Genomic DNA, 22084 nt, shown 5'->3' with positions numbered 1-22084 from the left:
CCCCCTATCCTTGTTCCTGGATTAGTACAACTTCCAATACGCCCCTGGTCCTGGCCATTCGACAAGTAAAGCCGCCCATCACCGCATCGGCTGTGAAATAACGTCAGGCCGGCTTCTTCAGTCGCAGGCCATCAATGTGTTGCGCTCCGATTCATGGTCAACATGCACGCATTCGACTCCCTCAAGGTCAACCAATGGCGCAATAGCGCTCCATGTGTATTTCATCTCCAATGCCGAGCCATGTCCGTACCTCGGATATATACAGAGAACTACAAAGGACGGACTATTCTAGACTCTTGACTGTTTTCTGATGTAACTTTTTTTGGGTCTGTATACTACCTGGTAGTATTTCTTCACTTCCCGAGACACCTTTTTACCAACACTTAGAAATATGCTTAACCAAAGCCCGCATGTACACTCTACTCGGCGTCGTCATACTTGGCGTTGTGGGTCGAGATGGCTCTGTAGTCCATGTTAGCAAAAATCACCTTCCACGATGCAGAGAAACAAGACAAAATACGAACCTGCCGCTGGGGTCCGTCTGCTTGGACCAGGTGGGCGTCCATCGCTCCACAGTTGAAGCGCAGCGAGGAGGGAAGTGCTCGTCAAACATGAGACGGTACCAGTAACTGGGACAATCAGTTAGCCTTGTGTCAACAGAAGCCATCGCAGATTATACATACGCCTCCTTGGTATCCGGAATGTCGGTACCCCACTCAGCCTTAGGGTTCTTCATCATCTCATCGGTGACGTGGAGCTCGGCGTTATCTTTAAGCGCATCGATCCATCCGTATCCGACACCGTCAGAAAACTGCTCCTTCTGTCTCCACAGGATGGAGTCGGGCAGGTAGGCGGGAGTGCCGGGCTCATCGGTCGTGTCAAAGGCCTTTCGGAGAATGTATTTCTCCATTCTCTCCTTGGTGATCATCTTCTCCTGAGGGTCGATGCTCATGGCAGTCTCAATGAACTGGTAGAAAGTGTTAGTGTAAAGTAGACTGGTATCTCAGATACAAAGCCTCAACATACCTTCTTGTCCAGGAAAGGCACTCGGGCCTCGAGACCCCATGCCGAGGTGGACTTGTTGGCTCGCAGACAATCCGCAAGGTGCAGGTTCTTGATACGGCGGACCGTTTCCTCGTGGAATGCCTTCTTGTCAGGGGCAGCGTGGAAGTAGAGGTAGCCGCCGAAAATCTCGTCGCTACCCTCACCACTCAAGACCATCTTAATACCCATGGCCTTGATCTTACGAGAGAGCAAGAACATGGGTGTTGAGGCTCGGATTGTTGTGACATCGTAAGTCTCCAAGTGGTAAATAACATCCGACAGAGCGTTGAGACCATCCTCGATGGTAAATGTCATGACGTGGTGCTTGGTGCCGAGGAACTTGGCGACCTTGAGAGCGGCCTCGTTGTCGGGAGATCCGGGGAGACCAATGGAGAAGGAGTTGAGCTGCGGGAGGTAGGTGACAGTGGACAGGTTGTCGTCGTCATCAACGCCGACAAGGCCCTCCCCATGATCAAGGTCAGCCTCCGCAGTGGTGTCCGTGCTGCTGGACTCTTCAGCCTTCTTCCTGAGTCTCAGCATCTCTCGTTGCGCAATAGACGCAACCAGACTGGAGTCCAGACCACCAGAGAGAAGCACACCGTAAGGGACTTCAGCCATCAAGCGCTTTCTGACGGCGCCCTCGAGTGAAGTTCGGATAGCCTTGTAGTCGATCGGAGCAGTGGGAACGTTGGTGGGATCCCACCAAGTAGGCTTGAAGTAACGGGTGGTCTGGCCAGTTTTTGAGTCGTAGACGTGGCCGGGGGGGAAGGCAACGATCTTGTCGCAGACGGGGTGCAGGCACTTGAGCTCCGAGGCAAAGTACACAGCTCCAGGCTCCTTCCATGACCATCCCTGGTACAATGTTGTGATGCCGATGGGGTCGCGGGCGGCGATGGTACGGTCTTGGTTCTTGTCATATAGAACGAAGGAGAACATGCCATCAAGGTGGTTGGGGGCATCGATATCGTGCTCCAGATACTACGGCAGAGCGGCAACGTCAGTCTACGGCTCTCAACCTCTCTCCAAGCCTTTTCCCTTTCAGCTCCCAAAACTTACCAGAGGAATGATGACCTCGCAGTCGGAGGTTGTCTTGAAGTGATAGGGCTCTTTCAAGTGCTTTCGGACCTGTCGGTGGTTGTAGATCTCGCCGTTGGCGGCAAGAATGATGCTGTCATCGGCATTGGTCAGGGGCTGGGCGCCAGACTCTGTTCTGTTGTGTGAGCGAGCGCTTGGTTTCGCAGAGTGTTGCGCCGTGGATCAAGACTTACCAACACCGACGATACTGAGACGCTCATGGCAGAGGACTGAGAAAATATGTCAGTTTGAGGCTCCAATTGACGCGCTCGAGACCAATTGACTTACTTGTGTTGTGAGAAATAACGCTGCCACCTGAAAACAAACCACACAGTCAGTTCAACAGCTCTTCCCGTCGCTATACACCACTCATCGAATCAATTGGGCTCAAAACGTACTCCAATCGGGGCCGCGATGTCGGATCCTAACACGCCCTTGTCAATTGAAGCTCTTATCGGCAGAAATTGGCAACACTTACGCCTTGGACAGCTTCAGCGCTGTTGGCTTGAACTTTTGGACGTCAGGATGACTGTTGACGCAAATCTGTCAGCTGCCATTGCTCGCGATAAGCCGAATGATGGCGGGGTGCTCGGCTTTGAAGATGCCCCTCCACAAATAAGAGGTACAAACTGCCGCTGTCCACTGCACGCGATCGACGGGCGACAGAGGACCAGGGGGCCAGGATGCGACGTACCAATGGCAAGCGAAAATGCCACACATGATTGCGGTTCTGCGACGGGAATTTCCTCACTCGGATAGGATGTAAAGGATCGAGAAGTGGTGGAATTGCAGAATTCTCTGTAGATTCTTAAGAGGAAGAAATCTGGGTCCCGGCGTGGAATTTAGAGCAACGAGACCGTGGCCATGACTCTTGTTGCTGCCATCTTAAAAAATTAAGACGCAGCCCAGCAGGCTAATTCTACTAGCTTTCCACGGCCGACTTCGGCTCGCTCAGAGTCACTCGCAGCTGTGCTTGTCCGATCTCATTGGCGGCAAGCCACCCAGTTTGTCCAATTACCTAAAGTGAACAATAGCCGTCTACTGATAAGGGCAACATTTCAAATGCCAGTTGCACCAGTTGCAGTGCCCTGGCCTGTATCAGATGCCAAACGACCTACCTAGAAGAGCGCGCGCGCTGACGGCTTATCGCGGTCAGTACTTCAATACCCTGTGAAAAGCCGGCCAGACTATGTACCTCCCTAGGTATTAACACGATTCACTTTCACGACTGTGCTTTATGGTAACGTGGCATTCAATTCATATGACAGGTCTACAGCTTCAAGCCGGATGTCGGCGGTTTAGATCAGATTGGAAGAAATGCACGTGGCAGACTGGGGTTAGGCATTGCTGATTGTCGCTTATATGCTTTTGATGATGTAAAGTATAGGGCGGTTTGCGGTAGTTGTTTGGCTCGATGCACGCTGGAGATGCGAGCTTCCCCATAGCCCGTCCCAGTCTGGATAGCGTACTGGAGATTCTTCCCTCGTGCTACTAACTTTATTAACGTGCCTGTATCTACTACCAACGCCTTTCCATCGGACCGAGCGAACAGTCACTGTCTTCAATGTTTGGAGTCAGTGTCGCCGATGCTACCCCGTATCTAATCAGTCTCCATCTGGCATTCTGGGCTTCACTCAAGCCGACTATAGCCATCACTATCTTTCGTAAGATTTGCTAAAAAGAAAAAAGAAAGAAAAAAAGGTTGAAAATCATTTGTCCTGGTATTGCCCCCATCCAACGCCATGGCCAATCTTCTCAGTAAGGATATCCTCCACGTCTTTAAAAAGCCCCCTTTCCCCGAAACAAGTCCGTTACGGCGCCGGATTCTCGCGAACTACGCGGCGGATGCGCTTCTCGTACTCGGCCTTGTCCCTCTTAAATAGGTTATATGCGTCGGCTTGCGCGGGTGACTCGGGATTGGGGTCATTGAGGAGATCCTGAATGCCCAGAAGAATTTGCTTGACCGTGATGGCCGGCTTCCATGCCTCTTCCTCGTTGAGAATCGACAGGCAGACGGTGCCTGAGGGATAGACGTTGGGATGGAACAGCGGAGGAACAAACTTGCCTGTCAAAACGGTTAGATGCTGCAGCTTGAAAAGAAAGGGGTTCCATCGTGTCTTACATTTTGGGGGTTTTGTTGGGTATTCTAAAAAGCACCACGACCGTCAGTTTCTGCCCAATCAACCTTATCGCGCACGCGAGCACTCACCGTCAGGGAACGCAATATTGAGTTTGAACAGTCCTCCCTCCCAGATTGTCTTCTCCTTGCCCGGAATGCCGCACTCCCAGTTCTTCAAGTCGAGCACTCCCTCCTTCGTCCGGGCCGGTTTGGCAAAGAAACCAAAGGGATGGTCACGTCGCCATTGCTTCCTATCAGTTGGATATCAGTCAGTGCCATGGGGATCACTGGAATGATGAGGATCATAGCTATGGATCACGTACCGCTCCTCCTGTAATCTGTTCTGGCAGAGGGCCATGACGAAATGCTACACCCAGAAATCGACAGCGAGTCGCGAGACCAAGTCGTGACAGTGTTTGGTAGTAGAGGCAAGTTGGCCCAAAAAAGTCTGCAGGCGGGGACAAATCTTGCGCAAGCAAAAAAGACAAGCTTCTGCAGTTTAGATCTAGTGATGGACGAAAAGGACGAAAAGTGCCGCGCGCAGAATGGAGTGATGGAAGACAGAAGAGGCAACAGTCGGATTAAAAATAAAAGTTGCCAAAGCGTAAGGCTGCGGATAGCGCCGCGATCTGCCTAGTGCATTTCCCACGGAGATGTCAGGGATGTTCAGTTCACTGCAGAGATGCATTGATCTCTTTTTCTTCAGTTAGGCACCTGTCGGTTCCCTGCAGCCACACAAAAGGGACGCGAAGAGCCTCAATCAAGCTGTGGCGGCGGGGTTGTGCATGGCCTTCAGCGGCATAGCGATCAACCTACAGGCCGTGACAGGCCGTGACAGGCCTAAAAGGGAGCACCCTACAGCGGACACGCCCACTGAAGCAGGCCGCTGGCGACTGCAAGCGCTGCAACGTGGGGCAGCCTTCTGCTTCCCTCGGCTCATCCATCTTATGACGGCTGCATGTCACCAAGCACGGGCCGGGCTTGTAACTTTATAGACACGAGCAGCCGGCGCGCAAGTTCATTTCAGACCTTGCAGCAGCCACACCGTCTCTGTCTTGGATACTGTTGGTGTTACTGTAATACCACGATTCGATTTTTCTTCTCCTTCTCCCTACAATTCCCCCCAGGAAGAGAACCGAGCTTGCGACCACTGCCGTCTTCCCTGCATTTCCCCAGCCCTTGCGCGCTACCCCCTCCATTAGCGCCGCAGCTATTAGACCAAACTTCGAGAATACCGAATCTTGCGCATGTGGCTAGTTGTGTCGACGGCATCCGATCGTGAAAGCGAAGCACCATGAGCTCTCCGTCTGAGGCGGCAGATACGGCGAAGCGGGAAGAGACGGGGGCAAAGCAAGAGAATGTCCAGCCAGCAGCACCAACAGCACCAGCAGCAGCGCCGCCTGCGGCCACTGTGTCGGACGATCTAGACGATGTTCCCGATCCAGACGAAGACGACCTGGATGATCTTGACGGTACGGTCGCTGCTCCTGCTCCCCAAATGTCTCCAATTGGCTGTGGACCTGTATTCTAACCTGAGCGTGTCTAGAGCTACTCGACGGCTTCAAGGCCGTCCGCCAGGAGATGATCAATGACAATACGTTAAAGGAGGGAGCCGACGCTGCGGATTTGGACTATGAGAATATGTCAGAAGAGGAAGTCACCAAGAGGATGCAAGCGGGCATAGCCGGTCTGCTGGCCAACTTGGAGCAATCTGTACGTCACTCTTTGCCCTCTACCCGCCGTATACGTGGTACTGACGCCGAATGTCTTTCAACAGCCCGAACTACAAGCGCAGTTTGAAGAGATGTTTAAGCAGATGGGTGCCGAGATGGGCGCAGATTTTGAAGCTGAAGAACCAGAGCAGCAAGAGCAGCAAGAGAAGCCATCCACCAGCAAAGACAAAGCCACCCCTGCCGCCAGCGCTTCTGCGAGCGCCTCTACAAGTGCTCCCGCCGCCTCGACAGGGCCCTCTCAGCCAACTGGAGAGGGATCCAGCGGCGCAGCGTTTCAAGACACCATCCGCCGTACCATGGAGCGCATGCAGTCATCCGGTGACCAAGCTACCGCGGCGGCGGCGGCGGGTGGCGAGGACGACTTCCTGGCCGAGATGCTCAAGCAGCTCACGGCTGGCGAGTTTGCTGGTGGCAGCGAAGAGGACTTTTCCAAGATGCTCATGGGCATGATGGAGCAGCTCACAAATAAGGAGATTCTGTACGAACCGATGAAGGAGCTGCATGACAAATTCCCCGCCTGGCTTGCCAAGAACAAAGACTCAACTCCCGCAGATGACTTGAAGAGATACATGGAGCAAAAGACGATTGTAGAGGAGATTGTGGCCAAGTTCAACGAGCCCACTTACTCGGACTCCAACGCGGCCGATAGGGAATACATTGTGGACAGAATGCAAAAGGTAATACTCGACTTCTTCCCAGTCTTTCTAGTGGCCATACGACTAACAAACCGTAGATGCAAGCGGCAGGATCGCCGCCGTCAGACCTGGTCGGGGATATGGCCTCTGCCCAGGAAGCGTTCAACGCGACGGAAGACCAGTGCACTCCGCAATAAATTATTAACATGTAGCCGTGGCACACCATATATACACGCACATTTATATATATACCCATATTGCGCAGTCTAAATGCAAGCACAATTCACTGTATACCGATCCAACGCCAGTGAAGGGCTCTTCCGAGAGTCCCGAGAGTATTACCAAACTCCATATCGCCAATTAATAGACGTCTCGACCACTCAACATTACCAGACATGATCCAATTAATCAATATCCATCTGATTTGAAGGTTGTGAAGATTGCTGCTGCTGTGAAAGCTGTCCCTCTTGTGAGATGAGCTCGGCAAATATGTCGTCGTACTCATCATTCTCCTCAGCCAGTGTTGGGAGCCGTGATCCTTGATGGGCCATTACTTCCTCTTCGTAAGACGTAAGCATGTGCTCCTCTTCCACGAGTTCCTCTGGGATCATGTCGTCCTCCATCTGCGGCTGCTCAACCTCCTGGGAGAAGGCCATGGCATCCTCGATATCAGCCTCGGAGAACGAGGGTGCGTCATGAGACAGACGGCCGACGTTAGCAAGCCAGTTTGTCTTCAAAAACTATCAACAGTTGTCAGTACTCCATCCGCAATACGGCGGCTTTTGGTTTTCCCAAGCTTACTTGGCCCTCAATGTCCCTCCTCTGCCAAGACCTGTCTTCAGCCTTTTGGCGAACATTTTGCAGAAAATTCCTCCGCCTCTGCTCTTGGGCCTCTTCTCGTCTCCTGATGACGGGATTTGGCCGCGCAGGACGCGCTTGGTACTTGAAGTTGATGGGCCGGATCGGCGAGGACTGGATCTGGCGAGGGTGGCACGGCGCTTGTTCATCGGCCGAGAGAGGCGATGAGGCGCGAACCGGAGACGACGATAGAGGAGAGGAGACGGCGGGACGGTTGTCCCAGGAATGCACTGGCTTTGGGGTAAACGACAGCATGTTGCTTTTGCTTGGAGCGGCCTCGTCTGGAGAGCTGTGCATTAAAGGATGGGGAGGATTTGAGAATAGAGAGTCGCAGTATAACCAATAATAGCCTTGCCCGGCCAATAATAGTGTCAGCCAACAGTGCAAGCCAACAGTATATTTAACAGGGCGATTCGTAGTTGTAGTAGTTGATTCGCAAAGTTGACGTCTCTTCCAGTATGAAGTATGATATCTGGTACTATAATGAGATTGAATACTACGTGCCGCCCCCAATTAACTGTAGCAGCCCTCAACACGCCTTCCGAAGACGCGGTACACAGGCGCGCAATCACGTGTCGCTAATGATGCGCCTCTGGTGTGTGCGCAGACCCGAGATCAGCAGGGCCGATAATGGACCGGCGAATCACAAGCCGGCTGCAAAATCTGGTGATGATGTCGTCGAAAGCCGCCAAATATCCACCGCAAAATCCAAGGGTCTCCCAACAAAACTCCCGTCTCCTATTTTTTCCCTCTCTTCTTCCTTGCTCGGTATTGCGCCATGATAGTCGCCTGAAGCACCTGAATTGTTTTATTTTTTCATTTCTTCTTTCCTTTGATTCTCTTCGAAGCGAAAGGCAGGCGCTTTATGTAATACTTTTTTTTTCTCTCGTCTTTTTTTTTTTTTTTTTGGCCACGCTATAATGCCGAACTGCGGTCGACGACTTTGAACGAAGCCCCTCGGCACCACAAATGAACGTCTTTTCGAGATCGACCTTTGCGACAGCCCGCATCGGTAACCGAACATGGACTTGCTCGTCTTGTCGTGGCCAATTGGCCCGCACTAAGCCGACCCGACAGTTTATCGCGCGACGATTTGTCTCGGGGCGATCGTCACATGCGAATGGCGGTGCGAAATCTGGTCCTAATGCCAGGCTGATTCTGTTCGCATCGACGGGAGCAGCAGCTGGCACGGCAGCGCTGGCATTCACCGATGAGATCAAGAACAGCTACGAGGCTGCGGAGAGAACTGGCAGAGTCGTTGCTGCGCTGGCTGTCTGCATTAATGAGTGAGTGCGCATTCGCTCTTTTTCGGGGCAAGGGAGGAGACACGTTGCGACTAGTTGGTGGTGGGCTAACTCAGGCTGAATAGTTACCGAACGACTCTAAACACAAAGGCCACGATTGATGACAAGGAACGACAAGATGAGATACTCAAGGCATGCCACAAGCGATGCGCCGAACGGACCCTCAAGGTGTTGGAGAAGAATGGCGGCATCTTCATCAAGCTTGGACAGCACTTGGTAAGAAGACGACCCATTCACCTTGATTAATATCCCATCAAGCGAGAAACAACTAACAAGGCGGTGACAGAGTGCAATGAATTATCTTTTGCCTCCTGAGTGGACGACAACGTTTATACCCTTGCAAGACAAATGCCCCGTCTCATCCTTTGCGTCCATCCAGGATATGTTCCGGAGGGACACCAAAGAAGATCTGTGGGACTACTTTTCTGAATTTTCCGAAGAGCCAATTGGCGCTGCCTCACTTGCGCAAGTGCACCTGGCAACCATCAAAGACACTGGGCGCAAAGTGGCCGTCAAGGTTCAGCACCCAGAGCTAGAAGCATGGGCACCTCTCGATCTCGCTCTTACCAGATACACCTTTGCGACGCTTAAGCGATTCTTCCCCGAGTATGACCTCGAGTGGCTGTCGTCGGAAATGGATGTTTCTCTGCCCTTGGAGCTTGACTTTAGAGAGGAGGCTGAAAACGCACGTCGCATGAAGGCGCATTTCGCCAAGATCCCTATGCTGCCTCTCGTTATTCCAGAGGTCATGTGGGCGAAGAAGCGGATTCTCGTCATGGCTTGCGAATCCGGCCGGCGGCCAGACGATCTTGAGTACTTGGACAAGAACGGCATTGACCGTGACGAAGTGTCGGCAACGCTGGCACGCATCTTCAACGAGATGATTTTCGGTGATGGGGCTCCTCTGCACTGCGATCCTCACGGCGGTAACCTCGCCATCCGCAAAAACACCACCCGCCGTGGTCTCGGCCGTGGTCCCAACTTTGACATCATCCTTTACGATCATGGCCTTTATCGCGACATTCCTCTCCCCCTGAGGCGTTCTTACGCCAAGATGTGGCTTGCTGTGATTGATGGAGACATGGACCGGATGAAGAAGTACGCTCACGAGGTTGCCGGCATCAGCGAGGAAGATTTCCCCCTATTTGCCTCCGCCATCACAGGCCGCGACTTTAGCATCGTCAGCAAAGAAGGGTCCATCCTCAAGACACGAACCTCGGAAGAAGAACAGAACATGAGCGGCGCTCTGCAAGATGGACTCATTGCCGATCTTGTCCAGATGCTTGGCCGAGTCCCCCGCATCATTCTTCTCATCCTCAAGACCAACGACTTGACGCGCAGCCTAGATGAGAACCTTCACACCAGTCAGGGGCCCATACGCACTTTTATGATCCTTGCGCGGTACTGCACCCGCACCGTCTTCCACGAGCAGCTCGAGGACATTGTCCGGAGCGGATCAATGCTCTGGCCCATAAACGTGATGCGTGTTTTCACCGCCTGGATCGGCTTCGTCAGGGTGGAGCTCAAGCTGGAGGCGTTTGAGCTGTGGCTGGGAATCAAGAGGATGCTGGGCCTGCGAGGCGTAGAATTTGGCGGCGGGCCGCTGAGACAGGAGCAGTAGATTAAGTGCTCTCTCTCTTTTTAATTTATTAGAACGGCAAAGAGGGGAGGGAGTATAGATTTGATAGAACGGCGGCTGTTTATGTATACTACACCAAAAGGTGGAAGAGCAAAGGCATATTGGGGGGTACGATGATGAGAAATACGTTGTTTTTGGCACGATTTATGAGATATGCTAGATGCCGTGTCACTGGTAATTCAAAAGTTTTTAATTTTCGTTACATTGGACAACTTCCATCTATCCACAATCATATTGCATTCATCTATATTACATCTAGTTATGCGCTCCGCACGCAAAAGGAGCAAAAAAAGAAATGGTGATTCCGCCCGGGCTCGAACCGGGGACCTTTTCGGTGGCGTTAAACGTGTTAACGAAATGTCATAACCAACTAGACCACGGAACCAATTATCTTTCGATACGAGATGTTTGCGGTATTTTCATATATATTCATACTATTTTGTGGGCGACCCTCAACAAGGAACCCGAACTCCGGGGCTCCACCTTTCCGGGTCCCTCCCGGATTCGGTAATTAGACGGAATCCAGTCAACCAGCAGCTTGCTTTCACAGCGATGTACTCTTTCTGTTGAAGCAGCAGATGGGACGTGAATGAAAAGGCATTGATTCTTAATACTAATAAATAATAATAATAAATAAATAAAATAATTACCATTTCCCATGAAGTAGGCCAAAACATTAAACACAGATTAACCAAGGCAAACTCCATTTTCCCCAACACCAGCACTCCCCGTACCTCGGCCATCCAAACGCTCAAACTTCGAGTACAAAAGATCAATGGAGAAGAAATCTGGACAAACAGAGCATACACATCATGCTCGTCTCTCTCCGTGTATGGGTATATTCAAAATCTCCTCCTCTTCACAGTCCGATCCGCGCACCGCTCCACGGCATCAATAAGGTCCTCGTCATTCCCTTGCACCCTCGCCCGCTCAAACACCGTATATCCGTGAACATCTTGCAGGTCAGGGTCGGCGCCGTACTCCAATAATGGCATAAATGAACTCCTCGCATCATAGATGGCGGCATGGTGTAGCGGCGTCATACCAAGCCCATCCGCCTGGTTAGCGTCCAGGCCATGGTCTAGGAGATATTCTATATACTTGCTGTGGCCGTAGCTCGACGCTTCTGTAAGCAAGGTCCGACCTTGAGTATCTTTGGCGTCAATATTAGCGCCCCTCTGGATGAGATGATCAAACATGTCGCCTTCTGCCTGCATCACGGTCAAGAACAACGGTGTTTTGCCGTCCTCGTCTTTGGCTTCCAGATCAGCTCCGTGATCGAGAAGAGCGTCGACGACGGCGTGTTTCTGCGTCACCGTTGCGTGAAACAGAGGTGTCCATTGCTTCTTGGTTGTAAAGTCGATAAAGGCTCCTGCCTCGCAGAGCATGTTGACCATTCGAACATGCCCACGGGCTGCGGCAAGCGAAAGCGGCGACCCCCGACCATAGTGCGAGTTCACATTTGCGCCCTTTTCAATGAGAAGACTAGCCATGTTCTCCGATCCGGCATTGGCAACAAGCACAAGCGGTGATCGCCCGTCCTTGTCCAGCGCCTCCATGTCAGCGCCCCTCTCGATCAAGAACTCGGCCGTCTTGACGTGGCCGTTGACGGCAGCCCATGACAGCATGGTCCGTTTATCACCAGCCTTACACTCGATATCAACGCCGCTCTCCAATAACGTCTCCACGATGGGCGTCATGCCCGTCATAGCCGCATGTATCGCCGGTGTGTGGCCCCAGATGTCGCCTGCATCCACAGAAGCGCCGTTTTTGAGAAGATACTGGACCAGCTCGTGATGTCCTTTGCGAGCAGCCCACGAGAGCGCCGTTCGGCCCTCTCTGTCTGTGTAGTCGATTCTGACACCTCGCTGGGTGAAGAGCTGAACGGCATCTTGCCTACCCATCTCCGCGGCGTGGGACTGGGCAATTCTCGACTCATAGTCGGTTTGGAGCATGTCAAGGCCGAGGTCAAGCAGCTTCTTGAGGATATTGAAGCTTCCACCATCAACAGCATGGAACAGAGCAGACGATCCAGCAGCGCACTTGGCAAAAGGATCCGCCCCTCGCTCTAAGAGCAGTTCGAAAGTGCTCTCGTTACCTTCTTGTGCAGCGAACAGGAGAGGCGTCTTGCCTAGATATCCTAGAGCATTCGCGTCTGCTCCGCTATCGAGAAGCAGCTTGATGATGTCGTCAAATCCGTGGACTGCAGCCGTTCCCATGATCATCGAGTCGCCCAAGGCAGCGCCATACTCGATCAGCAGCCTGACGATATCTCGATGGCCCTGTGATACAGCCCATCTAAGGGGAACATACTCGCCCTTTTGGGATGCATTAGGGTCAGCTCCGTATTGCAGAGCCTTCTTTGCCGTTTCTATGTTTCCCGTCTTGGCAGCCCACGCAAGGGCATCACTGTGGAAGAATTTGGCATTTTTGCGGTATAGATAGGGGTTGGTGATGGCGTAGAGGCGGCCGTTGCATCTGGCCAGGGCGTTGATTTCGCTCTGCCGGTCAAGGAAATCGGCAATGTTGTGAACCAGCTCTGGCGGGATGGCGTCCAGCTTCATTGTGAGCCTCGTTTCGTATAATAACTGTGGATGAAGAAGAAAAAATGGTGGAAATATTGTTGATGTTGTGATGCCAATATATCTAGAGAGCGTCTTAGTCTGGCTAAGATGACAGTGATGTCACTGCCTACCAAAGTCAAATGGGTAGCAGCTGCCAAGACTAAGGCAACGGCCCAAAGTCAAAATTACAGCCTGAATTGGTTGATTGGGTATGACTGTATTGATTGAGTTTTGTTTTTCTAATCAATAAAAAATGTAAAGAGGCGGGAGATAGAATAAAAAAGGGTTATGATTAACAAAAGGCGATGGATGACTTTGTATTAGTGAATAAGTAGCTTCAATACCTCTGCCCTCATGAGACGCGATTGATCCTTCAGTCCCAAATAGGTAGGAAACCCCAGAAAGAGGGGAAGAGAGAGAAAGCAGCGGGGGATCAAGAGACAATTGTATATAAATCATTGGGGCTCTCGTTTCTTTTTTCCCTTGCCTTGCCTGCGTTTCCTTTCCTTTCTTTTTCTCAGCCGCAGCCATGGTACAATCCAGCCCAATACTACTAGGTACCTACTCTAACCTGGTCGACATCAGCCGGTGCCGCAAGATAAGGTACAGGTACATGCCTACTAATTAATGCGTGTTCTGCCGTGTCCATGCAAGCTCCATGTAATCGATGCATGGCACAAGTACCTACTAGATAATCGTAATGATTTAACTTCCTGTTCCATTGCAGAGTATAACAAGAGCGTCTTTGTCTGACCCCGAGATGACCAAGTGTACCGCCCATAATCCCCCAAAATACTAACCTAGAGAAAGGCCTGCATCAAGGTTCCCCGCGACGACGACAAACAAAAGTTGAAGCCTCTCTCACCAAACCCCCTCTTTTCAATTTATTTTGTATTTTATTCATCTACTACCTGGTACCTCCCTTGAGATCTCTTGTACCAGTACATTCACATCCAGTCGTGCCAGCACATGTGACTCCTGCAAGCCAGCTGTGATCGTCAAAAACATGTCCACTCTTGGCTTGACAGCTGTTTGCTCCGGCACAGACCGCCCCGACTCCAGCCTATCCCTGTCAGCCACAGGGCCGGGAATCTACTCTTAAGTACGGAGTACATGCAGCCCAATGTCTCAAAGCATCCCTTTTTTGCCTTCTTTTTATCTCGCTTGTCGGGTAACCTGCCAAGCCTACCTACCTAATGCCTGTCGTGCTTCCGGGCTGTTGTCGGCTAGGGGCATCGGGTTGCCGCTTTCGAGATGCAGCTTGTCCGCGTATTTGGCAGTACAAGTACTTTGCGAGCATCACTGCCTGCTGCCAAGTCGTAGCTAGGAGCATTACCAAATACGGCATTATGATTAGCTACAGCTACGACTATTACAGTAAAGCAGCATTGTGCTATTTCAGTGACCGTTGCTAATAAACCCCATCCCACATCTAACGGAGCTCGAGACTCGCTGTTATCATTACCTGCTTCCCTTCATGCTTCGTAGTGGCGGTCAACGGGCGTTGGATGCTGGCATAAGCAGAAAATGCTGGTATTAATGGCCTGAGACGAATCCATGCCAAGGGGCTCAGACAGCACCTTTCCAGCGGAGTTTTAGCGTCAACTTCGCACTATACCATGACAGTACATACTTCGTACTCGGACAAGCCGTAATCATGGGTTTACAGGGTTTGTTATCTGATCAATACTATATCAACGCTGCTCACGTATGAAGCTCTTCATTGTGAACGAAAGTGACTCAGAACACGTGGGTTGATAGACTGCTAAAGAACAAACTTCAATAAGCATTGGATCCTTTATCCTTCTAACGGCGAAAAAACCAACAGCATGCCTGCGAAGTATCACTATTCAATCCCATTCCCAGACGCCAAATCCCGTCGTGCTTGAGTTAAGCACATGCCCCCTCCAAACGCCATACTAACAACCAAATATTCATCATCTACCCAGCTTACACGTAACTGCATCTCTACTCAAACGATCCCTTACCAAGCAAGCCTCCAACAAGTCCCGCCCTGCTCTCTGCCCCACGGACCTTTTTCTCCTGCCGCCTTCGTTCATTCTCTTGCATTCTAGCCAGCTTCTCGTTATCTCTCGAGAACCCGTTGATGCCACTCTTCTTGCCCGCGCCCTTCTTGATCTTAGTCTCTTCACCAAACCCACTGCCAGATCCACCTGCCGCTGTCGTCGAAGATGACGATGTGCTGGCCGTTGACAACAGTGACGAGTTGGTAGTTGCGCGGCGAAGGAGCGAAGCGGGGACTTTAAACGACGAGGATGAGGCCACCGCAGTAGCAAAAGCAGGGCGGCTAGAAGACGAGGTTGACGATGCGTTGCGCTTGAGACTGATACGATCGACGACGACATTCCTGGTGCGGCGGGAGGCAGGGGACTGGTTTTCCTTGTTTCCTCGAGATGCAGGTCGGCCTTCTTCACCTTCGCTGTCTGAGCCAACTTCTGTAGCCGGAATAACAGAGCTGTGTCGCCCATCCTCCAGTAGATCAGACAGTGTCTCACGAACCTCGCCAATGTTGGAAGGTTTCTTGCCGTCCTTGGTTCGTCTCAAATGAGCCGGAGCCCTATTGTCGCCAGCACTGCCCAGTGGCTTACGTGGTTGGCTGTCGGGAACGATTCGCTGCTGCTGTTGTTCAATGGGCTCGCTCTGAGACTGAGACTCTTCCCCTTGTGAAGCCGGTGCATTGACAATTTCCAAAACGTCCATTTCATCGTCGCTGCCACGGTCCTCAATGGTGCGTAAGAAGGCTTGGTTACCAGGGTTTTCAGCCATCTTCTTGACACGCTCATCAGCAAACAATGCCTTTTGCATTTTCGCAAACTGCCGGCGCTTCATTCTCCGTCGAGCCTCTCCGCCATCGTCCGAGTCGGACAGGTCATAGTCGGCTCCGCGCTTTCGGCGAAGCATACCTGACGTGATGTCCTTGTACAGCTTTTCGACCTCCTTTTCGTCATTAATTCGTTCCCGATCACTGCAAAGTGTTAGAACTTGTTTGCTACTTGGAGATAGATAGAGTAAAAACTTACGCATAGAACGCGGCCAACTTTCGGGCATCCTCGTCATTGCCAGCCGCATCATCGATAATGTCTTGTAAAGTAGCATCGAATTCGTCGTCGCTGTCCTCGCCATCCACTCCACCAAGTCCAGCATACTCATCTTCGGATTCCTCGGCTTGCTCTTCCACCATCTCCTTTGCCTTGCTCTTCTTTTTGTTGAACTCTTCAATGAGCTTCTTCTTCTTTTGTTCAGCAGCAGCATCTTGGAGAACATTGAACGCCGTCTTTGAAGGTGCCGCTTCTGCCTCGCCCTCCTTTTCGCCACTCATGGGAACGGCAACATCTTCATCGACAGACGACATTTCCATCTTTCGTCGAAGCCTTCCTCTGCGTACAAGGGGAGAGCTCTGAATCGCATCGCCATGTTGGTCCGTTGATATCGTCTCCACCGTAGAGTGTGGCGGCTCAACAAACCTCGACTTCAGGGGTGTGTACCTCTGGAACCCTCCATCCTGAGAGAGCTCAACCATGTCTGAGATTTGAGAGTTCATTTCATCCCGAAGTAGACTGTCCAAGCCATGCATCTGTGTCTGTGCAAGGTTAAGCTGAACAGCTTGAGTTACCCCTTGGCTTTCATCCCGTTGGGAGTCGAGAACCATGTCATCAGCATTGTCATCTATGGCAGCTGAAAAGTTGGAATCGGGAAAAGCGTCAAAATCGGGCATCATTGACTGTGTCGGCTCGTTGATCTGGCTTTTCTGGTTATCATCCATGGTTCCTGCAAATATTTGGGTAAGGCTAAGGCCAGCAGGTCCTTGTACAGGAAGACCAGGGATAAATGTCTTCTTAGCAGATCGTAGCACCGATGTGGGTGCAGCGGGCGACTGGAATGCGGTGCTAACAGGAGTCTTCTTCGACTTCGGTGTGGCTTCGACGGCAAGCTCAGCTTCATCATCAGATAGAATAGCAGTCTTGTTGCGCGCCCGCCTCCTCTTCATCGGCGTTGCTGTTTCGACACCTTCGTCATCATTGTCTTCTGCCTCATCGTTATCAAGCTTGGGGAGAGCTTCCGAGGTTTCAGATGTTGCATCCTCCGCTTCAGCTTCAAACATGGCTGAGCCTGCGATGACGTCTTCTGACTCCTCCTCCTCCTCATCTTCCTCCTCCTCTTCCTCATCCACTTCAGACCCCGAAAGCTCTACATCAGATGCCTCTTCGTCAGCATCATTACCCTCGTACTCTTCATCATCGCTGTCATCCCAAGCCAGAGGGTCCGCTTCACCACTCTCTTTCCTCTCTTTCTTCTCAGCTGCTACCTCCTCCTCCTTGATTCGTCGGGCCTCTTCTCTAGCCTTGGCGAGGATATCCTCTACTTCTTGCATCTGTCGTTCTCGTTCTTCTGAAGTTTGGATGACGACACCTTGGGATTTCAGCAACTCTAGCCTTCGGTCTCGCTCGGACCTTACTTGCTCTCTCCACTTTTGCATCAGAAGAGCGTGAGATTCACCGGGAGTCATTCGTTCTCGCTCGTTTTTGCGCTTCGTTTCCTTGCCGGGGGATGTGACATGAGCCAAAGCCCGCAGGGCCAGCATCGAGTGTGACTCTTGCGCCTTCCGGAAGGGAATATTATTAAAAACAGCATTCATTTTGTCTTTTGACGTAGTTGTAATCTCCAGCTCATCATCTGAGTCTGCTGCGCCAGCTTTAGCTGGAACTGGTATTCTCACCCGCACCTGACGCTTAGTTTGTGCAGGCTTGCTTGGCTCCTCAACGTCAATAGCTGGTCCCTTTCCCTTGTCTAAACGTGCAGGGCTCGATGGCTTGGCAGGTTCAACACCCGGGTTTGCAACTGAGTCGTGTGGGTTCGCAGCGGCATTGTCATCAACCTGGGCGGAATCTCGCTTCTCCCCCACAGGAGGTGAGCTGGGTGGCGTATCTTTATTCGCATCCCCATCGGTTGGGGGTGATACTGGTCTGCTGGAGCTGTTTGCTGGAGGCTCCACGGGCAGCGGCTCTCCATCCGGCCTGAAATTGAAACGCTCAAATAAACTTGCTTTGGAGAGTTTCTTTCGTGTCTTGGCTTCGTGAGCGAGCTGCATATTTCGTGCCAGTCGCTGGGTCTCGCGGTTCATCTCTTCCAGGGCCTTCTTGCTTGCTTTCCTCGTTGGACGAGCTTCCTGCGTCAGTCTGCGGCCCCCTTCATCGTCCGTTATACCTCCAGTATCATCATCGCCGGAATCCAGCTGCTCAAGCTCAGAGGCAAGCTTTTCCTGTAGAGCTCGGCGCTCTGCTCTTCGTGCTTCTTCTTCAGCCTCTCTCGCAAGGCGCTCCTGTCGTTTTCGTTCCACCAGTGCTTTAAAGCGATCTGACTTGACAGTCGGTAGGTCTTCTTCGGATTCTGGCTGGTTCTGAGGTGCCTTTGTAGGTGACGGGCGTATTGGCGAAGAAACAAAAAGCCCAGGGCTAGTCGATCTGGCTGAGAGATCTGTAGCGTCGTCATGCGCAGCACGGCGCATTAGTCGTCGTGAAGCTACTGGTAGCTCGTCCTCTTCCTCAGCATCTTCGGCATCCACCATCTCAGTGTCCATCGCTTCTCCAGGCTGCTCCTTTTCTTGCTCCAGCATCCGTCTAACGCGGTCTCTTGCAGTTTCCGCGCCATTCGTAGTCTCTGGTTCATTGCTTATATCGGAAGGGCCCTGCATTCGGGAAGCCAGCTTTCCCCGTGGTCGTACCGGGACGTCTGAGTCTGAGTCTGGGCTATCGGCATTCTCTCTGGCAGCTGTGCTTTTTTGGGGGGACTTTGTATTGAGTACGCCAATTTGAACCGGGTCTTCGTCATCGCTGCCGTCCACAGTCGCAAGCAACGCTCTGAGTTTCGACCGCGGTGTCAGTAGTTCTGGGGTCGCATCGCGAGATGCTGGCGTTGGAGAGCGTAGTGAAGCCATTGTCGAAACCAACGACCGGCTCAGAATTCAAATTCGCAATCAATGATGGCTTTTTTATCCTTAACAATGCTGTAGATTAACAATATTGTTCAAGGCATGGTAAGGCATTCAAGGCTGGACAAGCACAAAGTACAAAGTGGTGGCCGAGACACGTTAAATTGCGTGGGGAACATTTTACGCGCTTCCGACGCGACGCATTTCCACGCGCAGCATATACTAAAATGGAGTACAGAGAGCTGTTGCAGCTGTCGTCTCCCCGCATACAAAATTAGCGTGAAAGTAACCACCAAAACATCGATGTTGAGTACTGCCTGTACCATCCCGACCTTTTGCGCTCTTACGCATTGAGAAAGGGTCCAAGTGGTAAACAAAATAAATAAATAAAATTGCGAATTGCCAAGTGAGAAAATACTCAGTTATTCATGGGCAAAAATATCTATCTATTCATAGGTAGATATAATACCCAGTAATTTACATATCTTAGTACATGTACTATATCAGGCGCTGCTACGTCTTGTCTACTGCATCTGCTACAAGGCGTCACTAAACATGATTTGGTTGGAAGCATCAATTGGTGGCAAAATTTGCTTGGTTCAATTGTCAGCTAAGCAGTATCAGCTTGGAGAGCCCAATTCTGCCGATTTTATAGCTATCTAGTATCCGGTAAAGACTGTCCAATGTTCCAATGTCCTCCTCCTTCAGGCTTCTAATCCCTAGGGACTCTTGTGAATTTCATAGTCGAAATTGATCTAGAATTGATCTAGAAGAGCTTGTGCTCAAGGGTCATCTCAGACTCGGGCTCGAGACCGACGCAGGCGCGGAAGATGTTGGTCAATGCCGCACGCTGCTTGGCCAGAGCATTCACAACAGGAGTTCCCGGAGGGGTAAGAGGGGCCTTGAGCATGTAGCTCAGGACGCTCAGAACACTGTGGAAGTGCTTGAACTCGGAGGTTTCATGACCGTCGGTGGAAACAGCCTTCCACTGGATACGGGTCATCATCTCAGCCACCACCACGAGGTCAATGATCAGGGGCGAGGCCAGAAGAGAGTCCTCGCAGATGTTGAACAGCCTGTTGTTACCGGTTAGTGTGATTCAGAAAGAGCATTGATGACGAAAGAACTTACGAAATGGTTTGGTGGCCGCCGAGGAAGATCTCAGCATAGTACTCGTCAAGGGCACGCTTGTTATCACCGACATTGGGCATGTACTTGATGACAACGCAGTGGTCGGGGTGCTCGCCTTCCTTGTACAGGATGTTGTTAGCCTCGACCATGTCGTCGACGACGTTGGACTTGGAAATCTCCTTAGAGCGGAACTGCTTCTGGGAGCTCAAGTTCTTGCCGTCGTTGTTGCCCAGGTGGTTGTAGCTGGCAATGGAAGTCAACTTGATGCCGGCGTTGATGAGGAAGTCCACCAGAGCCGACTTCATCTTGGTTTGACCAGACTTGAAATCGTCACCACCAATGTAAGCATTGTGCTTCTCAGCAAGCTCGATAGCACCGGGAACAAAGGTGTTCTGGGGGGAGCCGTTGATGAAGGGAGCACCCTCAAGGATACACGCGACAGCAAAGACGGTGGAGGGAGCAACCTCCTCATGACCCTGCTCAATAGCCTTGAGAAGGTTATCGGCGGTGTCGTTGACTCCGTCAATGATGTCGGCATATCGCTCAGTGTTGGCAGTCCACAGGACAACGACCTTGTCAAGGCCGTTGTTGGCCTTGAAGTCACGAATGTCCTTTCGGATTTGCTCAACGTGGGCGTTGCAAGCCTTGGAGCCCTCAATGAGGTTGTCGGCTCGGTCCTCCTGGTTGGCAGCAATGAAGTCAGGGTAGTAGATGGAGGGGAGAGGAGTCATCTCAGCCATCTCCTTCCTGACGTGGGCCTTGAGAGCAGGCTCAAGAACCTTGGCACGATCCATAGCCTGGGCCAAGTTCAAGGAGCTGATATCCCAGCCTCCAATGACAAGGTCGTTGGGGTGGACCATGGGCAGCAAGTTGTGGAAGGGGATGTTGATCTCCTTGTTGGTCTTGGCATCAGTTCCGAGCTTGACGGTCGAGCTCATGACGACGGAGCCGTAGTAGTTGGCCTCCTGGACGCCCTCCTTGGTGTCCCAGACAAGGTTGCGTCGGTTGGCAATGATACCGGCGGTAACAGTGGTACCGTTGTTACCACCCCAGCCGACCAGCATCATGCCGACCTTGGGAACCTTGCGGTCGACCTTGAAGTCGTAGAGTGTCTCCTTAGGAGTAGCCACAAAGTTGCCATTGGCGTCGGTCTCGACACTGGTGGTGCGATAGGTGTACTTGGATCGGATTTCGGAATCCGTGTAATTGACATTGGGGGAATTGACGACGAAGGTGCTCCGAGCAGCACCAGTGGACGCCGTCTGGCGATGGGCATAGCCGTTCCCGTTCGAGGAGCCCGTGCTAACTTCCGCGTGGGGAGCCATGGCGGAAGAGACTTGGTCTATTTGAAGTTTAAGGGTTGTACGGGTTCTTTTTCTCTAAAATCGACCTTTATTTGGAAAAGGTCGAGTCCGCTAACCCTCCAGAGGCAGAGCAGCGGGCTCCGGCGAACGGGTGGTGAATCCTGGAAGAAGGTTAGCCGCTGGACTGTACTGTTTCTGCTCCTTTTTCTTTTCTCTTCTTCTTCTTCTTCTTCTTCGTTTTGCCTCATCGACTTTCTGGGGAAACACATACGAGTTAAGGAGATTGGAAAACGTCTTGTCGACTTGGGTGTGATCGAGGTTCTGACTCCTCGACCAACTTTAAACCTGTAATAAGGTGGGATAGAGGGGGTTTTTGGTGAACAAAGATTTATGGCAGCAAAACAGCTGTTTGGCTAAAAAGTTTCAGAAAAAAATCTGGAATTGAAGCTGGTCGGCTTGTTTGCAAAGCGAATTTGGGTTTTTATTTCGTGGTGAGAGGAAGGAAAAAAAGAGAAAGATTCTTCAAATTAGCAGGGGGAGGGGTCTGGTCCTTTATAGTCAATATCGGCTCAATATGGCTCTACTTCTAAAAGACAACGCGTCCCAATACAAGCGCTAATGTGTCTAGCAGCGCTAAAAGGCCAGCACCTTTCGAGGCTTGAAATCGGGCTTGGCCTGACCCGCGCACAGGCGGTGAAAAACACCTCACAGTTGGGACCTGCAGGATCA

At 51.6% G+C, this 22084-nt stretch overlaps 9 protein-coding genes across 9 annotated transcripts; 2 read left to right on the top strand and 7 right to left on the bottom strand.

Moving 5' to 3' along the window:
- Positions 1–188: 188 nt before the first annotated feature.
- On the bottom strand, positions 189–2838 carry TRIVIDRAFT_73671 (uncharacterized protein; the record flags this gene model as incomplete). The annotated part of the gene is made up of 10 exons (XM_014105051.1): positions 189–462; positions 525–629; positions 684–967; positions 1027–2022; positions 2101–2249; positions 2313–2348; positions 2407–2433; positions 2517–2542; positions 2597–2647; positions 2813–2838. The coding sequence occupies 10 exons, from the start codon at positions 2836–2838 to the stop codon at positions 420–422; spliced, it is 1743 nt and encodes a 580-aa protein (XP_013960526.1).
- A 1091-nt stretch (positions 2839–3929) lies between these two features.
- Positions 3930–4595, bottom strand: TRIVIDRAFT_35422 (uncharacterized protein; the record flags this gene model as incomplete). The annotated part of the gene is made up of 4 exons (XM_014105050.1): positions 3930–4183; positions 4241–4264; positions 4328–4488; positions 4561–4595. The coding sequence occupies 4 exons, from the start codon at positions 4593–4595 to the stop codon at positions 3930–3932; spliced, it is 474 nt and encodes a 157-aa protein (XP_013960525.1).
- Positions 4596–5531: 936 nt separating this feature from the next.
- On the top strand, positions 5532–6802 carry TRIVIDRAFT_15606 (uncharacterized protein; the record flags this gene model as incomplete). Its single annotated transcript, XM_014104642.2, has 4 exons — positions 5532–5709; positions 5784–5950; positions 6015–6647; positions 6704–6802. 4 exons carry the CDS (start codon positions 5532–5534, stop codon positions 6800–6802), a joined length of 1077 nt encoding a protein of 358 aa, XP_013960117.1.
- Positions 6803–7009: 207 nt separating this feature from the next.
- TRIVIDRAFT_55654 (uncharacterized protein) lies at positions 7010–7718 on the bottom strand (the record flags this gene model as incomplete). Its single annotated transcript, XM_014105049.1, has 2 exons — positions 7010–7345; positions 7407–7718. 2 exons carry the CDS (start codon positions 7716–7718, stop codon positions 7010–7012), a joined length of 648 nt encoding a protein of 215 aa, XP_013960524.1.
- A 714-nt stretch (positions 7719–8432) lies between these two features.
- Positions 8433–10545, top strand: TRIVIDRAFT_207973 (uncharacterized protein; the record flags this gene model as incomplete). Its single annotated transcript, XM_014105048.1, has 3 exons — positions 8433–8749; positions 8833–8983; positions 9054–10545. The coding sequence occupies 3 exons, from the start codon at positions 8433–8435 to the stop codon at positions 10386–10388; spliced, it is 1803 nt and encodes a 600-aa protein (XP_013960523.1).
- Positions 10546–11248: 703 nt separating this feature from the next.
- On the bottom strand, positions 11249–11794 carry TRIVIDRAFT_141738 (uncharacterized protein; the record flags this gene model as incomplete). Its single annotated transcript, XM_014105047.1, has 1 exon — positions 11249–11794. One exon carries the CDS (start codon positions 11792–11794, stop codon positions 11249–11251), a length of 546 nt encoding a protein of 181 aa, XP_013960522.1.
- A 3-nt stretch (positions 11795–11797) lies between these two features.
- TRIVIDRAFT_137356 (uncharacterized protein) lies at positions 11798–12970 on the bottom strand (the record flags this gene model as incomplete). The annotated part of the gene is made up of 3 exons (XM_014105046.1): positions 11798–12302; positions 12450–12569; positions 12657–12970. Coding segments are annotated over 3 exons (939 nt in total), but the record flags the coding sequence as incomplete, so codon positions are not given.
- A 1189-nt stretch (positions 12971–14159) lies between these two features.
- On the bottom strand, positions 14160–18926 carry TRIVIDRAFT_188652 (uncharacterized protein; the record flags this gene model as incomplete). The annotated part of the gene is made up of 4 exons (XM_014105045.1): positions 14160–14293; positions 14959–15956; positions 16012–18738; positions 18781–18926. The coding sequence occupies 4 exons, from the start codon at positions 18924–18926 to the stop codon at positions 14160–14162; spliced, it is 4005 nt and encodes a 1334-aa protein (XP_013960520.1).
- Positions 18927–19499: 573 nt separating this feature from the next.
- On the bottom strand, positions 19500–21516 carry TRIVIDRAFT_82297 (uncharacterized protein; the record flags this gene model as incomplete). Its single annotated transcript, XM_014105044.1, has 2 exons — positions 19500–19996; positions 20052–21516. 2 exons carry the CDS (start codon positions 21374–21376, stop codon positions 19687–19689), a joined length of 1635 nt encoding a protein of 544 aa, XP_013960519.1.
- Positions 21517–22084: the final 568 nt, after the last annotated feature.

This window comes from Trichoderma virens (assembly GCF_000170995.1).
Source record: "Trichoderma virens Gv29-8 chromosome Unknown TRIVIscaffold_2, whole genome shotgun sequence".
Lineage (NCBI taxonomy): Eukaryota > Fungi > Ascomycota > Sordariomycetes > Hypocreales > Hypocreaceae > Trichoderma > Trichoderma virens.
The sequence above is the reverse complement of the archived record's forward strand: the minus strand, read 5'-3'. Positions and strand labels throughout refer to the sequence as shown.